This window comes from Cyphomyrmex costatus, unplaced genomic scaffold (assembly GCF_001594065.2).
Source record: "Cyphomyrmex costatus isolate MS0001 unplaced genomic scaffold, Ccosl1.0 scaffold312, whole genome shotgun sequence".
Lineage (NCBI taxonomy): Eukaryota > Metazoa > Arthropoda > Insecta > Hymenoptera > Formicidae > Cyphomyrmex > Cyphomyrmex costatus.
Genome location: NW_017277255.1, coordinates 28,926 through 32,305, shown reverse-complemented (window position 1 = coordinate 32,305; position 3,380 = coordinate 28,926). Strand labels below are relative to the sequence as shown.

General features: G+C 30.9%; 1 protein-coding gene across 1 annotated transcript; it reads left to right on the top strand.

The window, feature by feature from the left end:
- The first annotated feature begins 819 nt into the window (after positions 1–819).
- On the top strand, positions 820–2,886 carry LOC108775756 (putative nuclease HARBI1). The gene is made up of 3 exons (XM_018542211.1): positions 820–1,010; positions 1,101–1,914; positions 2,872–2,886. The coding sequence occupies exons 1-3, from the start codon at positions 820–822 to the stop codon at positions 2,884–2,886; spliced, it is 1,020 nt and encodes a 339-aa protein (XP_018397713.1).
- Positions 2,887–3,380: the final 494 nt, after the last annotated feature.

Below are 3,380 nucleotides of genomic sequence, written 5' to 3'. Positions count from 1 at the left end.
GGTTCCCCTCGCCCCTCACCCCCCTCAGAGGACCCGAATTAGAATCCCCTTATATACTCTACTTATTCCAACTCCATTAATGTGGGTGGTTGAATTGTCTGAATATATCATGTAGTGATTGTCTGACGTTGTAATGTCCCCGCTGTTCTTCCACCGCACTTCGCTGAGACCTAGGATCTTAATTTTACAGCGTGTCATTTCTTTGCTTAGTTGTGCCAAACGGGATGCCTGTGCCAATGTCCGGATGTTCCAAGTGCCAATTCGTATACCTTTTTGATAGCTAAGGTTCATTTCCGTTGTATCCGTCCGATATCCGAGGCTCGTATTCGTTTCTCGAATCAGCTTGTTTCGGGTTTGCGGGTGATTGGCCCACAGAATCCTATCCAGCCGTCAGAGTTATACTGACTGTCGGTCGGCCGGAGCAACCGGTGATGGCCGTTTTTGTTATTATTTTTATTTAGGAATTCTAGCTGGATTTGAACTCGGGATCTTTGGCATAGGAGGCAAATACTTTGCCAGTGCGCTACGGCCACCACTAATCACAGACATACTCTGGTTTAATATTATGTTTCTCTATATACGCCATTAAGGCCCATTTTCACAATATACGGTAACTTACAGGTTAAAGGTTACCAAGAAAGTCATTGTTCCACGATATTTGGTTAGGATTTAATCCGCAAGTTAACTCGGGTATATTTTACCTATACTTGGTCTTTGGGTTAACTGACATTTTGAAGCATTTTAACCTCACATTTAGAAGAAAATACGTATGTCTCCGTATGTAATAGTAAAATACAGCGTAGAAGAGCAAATTAAAAAATGGATATAGATATAAATGTTTATAGTAGCGACGAGGATTTTGAACCAAGAAGACGATTATTTAGACCGCGAATGAATTATTTTGAAGAATACGATCAAGAAGAATTTCATTATAGATTTAGATTAAAACCAAGGACAGTAGAAAATATTTTAGAAGAAATTAGAGATATTATTTCCCATCCCACAGGAAGGTAAATATTTAGTTGATTTTTTTATTACATTAGCTTTTTCTCGTATAAGCTTCTGTTTAAGATAATTATTTTGAAAATTTTATTTTTTAGAAATAATTGTCTGACTGCTAGCCAGCAGTTATTACTTGCATTAAACTTTTACGCAAATGGATCATTTTTACGAATAGCAGGAGATTGTGGCGGAGTTAGTGTACCTACAGCTAGCCGAACAGTAGCAAGAGTTTCTCAAGCCATAGCTAGTTTATGCCCAAGATATATAAAAATGCCTGAAGGCGATGAAGCCACCGAAGTACGACAAGCCTTTTATAATATTGCCCGATTCCCAAGATATATTGGATCAATAGATTGTACCCACATTAAAATACAATCACCAGGTGGTGATAATGCTGAAATATTTCGAAATAGGAAGCAATTTTTTTCTCTAAACGTTCAAACTGTTGCTGATCCATTTCTAAAAATAAGAGACATAGTGGCACGATGGCCAGGATCTTGTCATGATAGCCACATATTCAGAAATTCTGCTTTATATACTTCCTTGGAAACTGGTCGGTTTGGAGACAACGTATTAGTTGGTGATAGCGGCTATCCAGTAAAACCTTATTTAATGACTCCTTTACAGCAAGTGAGGAATAACGCGGAGGCACTTTATAATGAATCCATAGTCCGTACAAGAAATGTTGTAGAGAGAAAGTATGGAGTATGGAAAAGAAGATTTCCAGCATTGGCAATGGGAATACGTCTAAAACTAGACACAGTTCAAGCTATGGTAGTAGCTACAGCTGTTCTTCATAATAAAGCCTGTGATGAAAAAGAAAGGTTACCGCCAATAAATCGTGAACAGGAAATTGCTATTGATAATATTAATAATGTCCCAGTGCAAAATATTGAAGGTGATATTATTGGAGTAAATGTAAATAATCAAATAAGACATAACTTAATCTATAATTATTTTGCAACTTTATAATATTTTATTAGGTTATATACTGAAATACTTACATTACTTTTGTATTCAATTTTCTTAATATGCTGAAATATATTGTATATCAAAACACTCTGTGTATGTATTTGACAATGTCAATATATATTAACATATTTTTATAGTAAATGTTCGTATGCTTAAATCAATCAACTTTATAATCATTATTTTTGTGCTACACAAAATAAAATTGTAAGTATACATAATTACACTACATTTTCAGGATAACTTTAAAATAATGCACAATACATTTCTTTATAAAACATAACTTATATCAGAAAATGTTTTTTGTATGTCAAAACAAAAATTAACTACTTATATTAATCTTTGAGAAAGAGAGAATATTAAAAATAATAGAACTTTATATTTTCTACACGCATATAAAACAATTGTCATAACTTATTAGAAAGTATATTTAGTATATAATTTTCATTTTTGTGAAAATAAAAAAAGAAATTCCACGATCAAAAACTTTTAAATGCAAATAATCTTTGACTAGCAAGAAATAGCTATATCGTATAAAAATAATAAAAAATTTATACACATGAAAATAATAAAACAGAAACTAGAAGTTCACATTTATAATGAATAATGCAACATTGCACAACATATTTGTATTTTAGTTCAAATAAGAAACAGAAATATCACGTTCATTTCTTACATTGTTTGATAACTTCATTACACATTAAAATAATAAAAAAAAAGAGGAACTAAAAGTGTATATTCTCAATGGACAATACAACATTGTAAAACATATGATTTGTACTTTAGGTCAAATAAAAACAGAAAATATTACATTCATAAACATGTTTCTTACATTTTTTTGAGAACTTCAAGTTTCTTTTCCTTAATTTGCTTTTTTAACTTGAGGATTTCCATTTTTAGATTATATTCGTCTAAAAACTTTTGTTTCTGTAATTTTAAAAAGTCTAATTTTTCAGTAATTATATTATTTGCTTCGTCAACTCGTCTTTTTAAGGGACGTTGATCTATTACTTTTCTCTTCCCTAAAAAATAAAAAGTTTTTTTAAGAATAAATAATCATATTTTTGCTTTAAATTGGGATATCTAGTAAAAATATCATATGTACAATTTTATTAGAATATTCAATACAATTCTTATTTGACTCAACAACAAGTTTCTTCGACACAGGATCCTTTAAATTTTTACTGCAATAAGCAGTCCAATCATTTGTTGAAGAAGATAAATGTTCATCGTCGTTTTCTTTATTTTCTAGTGTTTATAAGAATAATCTTATTAAAACTCTGAATTTTTTAAAATATGTGTAATTATACTTATTATTTATGTATATTAAGTAACATTATTATAAGAAACTAACCTTGTTCATCAATCTCTTCTTCAAGAAGAGTAATGATAAAATTTTCATCAATTAT